The sequence below is a fragment of the Otolemur garnettii genome, unplaced genomic scaffold (assembly GCF_000181295.1).
Source record: "Otolemur garnettii isolate 467f Iridium unplaced genomic scaffold, OtoGar3 scaffold00085, whole genome shotgun sequence".
Taxonomy (NCBI): Eukaryota; Metazoa; Chordata; class Mammalia; order Primates; family Galagidae; genus Otolemur; species Otolemur garnettii.
The window spans coordinates 2,511,536-2,513,146 of NW_003852480.1; the positions used below are offsets into that span (position 1 = coordinate 2,511,536).

General features: G+C 36.3%; 1 protein-coding gene across 1 annotated transcript in view; it reads left to right on the forward strand.

Annotated features, from left to right (window-relative positions):
* Positions 1 to 1,611, forward strand: part of ETFDH (electron transfer flavoprotein dehydrogenase) — a 41,761-nt gene that overhangs the window by 27,120 nt on the left and 13,030 nt on the right. Inside the window, exon 8 of the mRNA XM_003794692.3 lies at positions 868 to 1,008. Coding sequence (XP_003794740.1) covers positions 868 to 1,008 — 141 coding nt within the window. The remainder of the gene's footprint in view (positions 1 to 867; positions 1,009 to 1,611) is intronic.

Consider the following 1,611-nt stretch of genomic DNA (forward strand, 5'->3'; position numbering starts at 1 on the left):
AATCGCTTCAGCCCAAGAATTGGAGGTTGCTGTGAGCTGTGATGCCATGGCACTCTACCCAGGGCAACAGCTTGAGACTGTCTCAAAAAAATACATAAATAATAAAATCAATTGGGCTAACTATTGTATATTTTCTCTTTTCACTCTCTAGTATATTTTCCCAAATCTTAGGCTTACTAGACTGTAAAATATTTATTATAATCCTTTTGTTTAACATTTTTTTAGGTTAAATCTCAGAAAGGTTCAAATTCTTTATATAACTAGATTCATTGTATTGTGAATAAAGCCTTGTTTTGGTAGATTGCACATAATAGTATCTGATCTTTAGATAGTATTTTAGATAAAAACTGTTTAAAATTTTAAACTTACCAGTCTGAAAATAAGATGAACAATTTGCTTCAATTTGGGGGGCAAACTATTTTATTGAAGAATACAAGAGTGTGTACTGTTCTGTCAAAGAATGTACGTGTATTATAAAGTAACAGATGTTGTTACATGTACAACTCCATGAATTTTTACATGGTGAACACACCCACGTAGCAATCATCCAGAGGAAACATGGAATATTACTGGTACCTCAGCAGTTGCCCTCATCTCTTCAGTCATGTTTCCTATAATTGCATGAAAGTCTCATTTCAGAATCTAATGTCTTCAAGGGGTCGCAACTTTTCTGACCTATTTCTTTGCTCCAACTCATCATGTTGCAGTTTGATATCATTTTCTTTGATTCAAAGTAATCTTTTGTTTCTCATGTTACCGTTTTTAAGTTATAATGTTCACAAATAAGACATTAAACTTGGCAAGTTGTATGCATTGCAGTGACATAAAAACATTAAAAATATTACAGGTCTTGTTTTTTTTTTTTAGTTATGGATTATTGATGAAAAGAAGTGGAAGCCTGGGAGAGTAGATCACACTGTCGGTTGGCCTCTGGACAGACATACTTATGGGGGCTCTTTCCTTTATCATTTAAATGAAGGTGAACCCCTCGTAGCTCTTGGTCTGGTGGTAAGTTATATTCCCATTATGGAAAATTCTACTGTTACAGGATCATTAATGTTATAAAATGGGGATTTCTAATATGGGTAATGTAATATGCTTTTCATTAAAAGGTCACTTTCTAATTTTATCAACATGTGAATTGGTTATGGCTATTCTAATCATTAGTCCACTAAATATACATAGCTCTGGTAATAGTAGCTATACCCAGGCACTGTGCTAGATGCTTTCCTGAGATTTCTATGTAAATTTCATAAAAATCCTGTGAAGTAGGTACATCCTTATTTTACTGATGAGAAGTAAGCTAAACAATCTTCCCAAATACACACATTAAATGACAGGCAGAAATGCCTGCACCTGTCCAAAGCCCGTTTCCACTATAGCACACTGTCACTAACAATGAAATGAGCACTGGGTTTGAACTTAAAACTTTTTTTTAAAACATAAGCAGTCCGGCTCAGCACCTGTGGCTCAAGTGGCTAAGGCGCCAGCCACATACACCTAAGGTGGCGGGTTCAAATCCAGCCCGGGCCTGCCAAACAACAATGATGGCTGCAACCAAAAAATAGCCGGGCCTTGTGGTAGGCACCTGTGGTCCCAGCTACTTGGGAG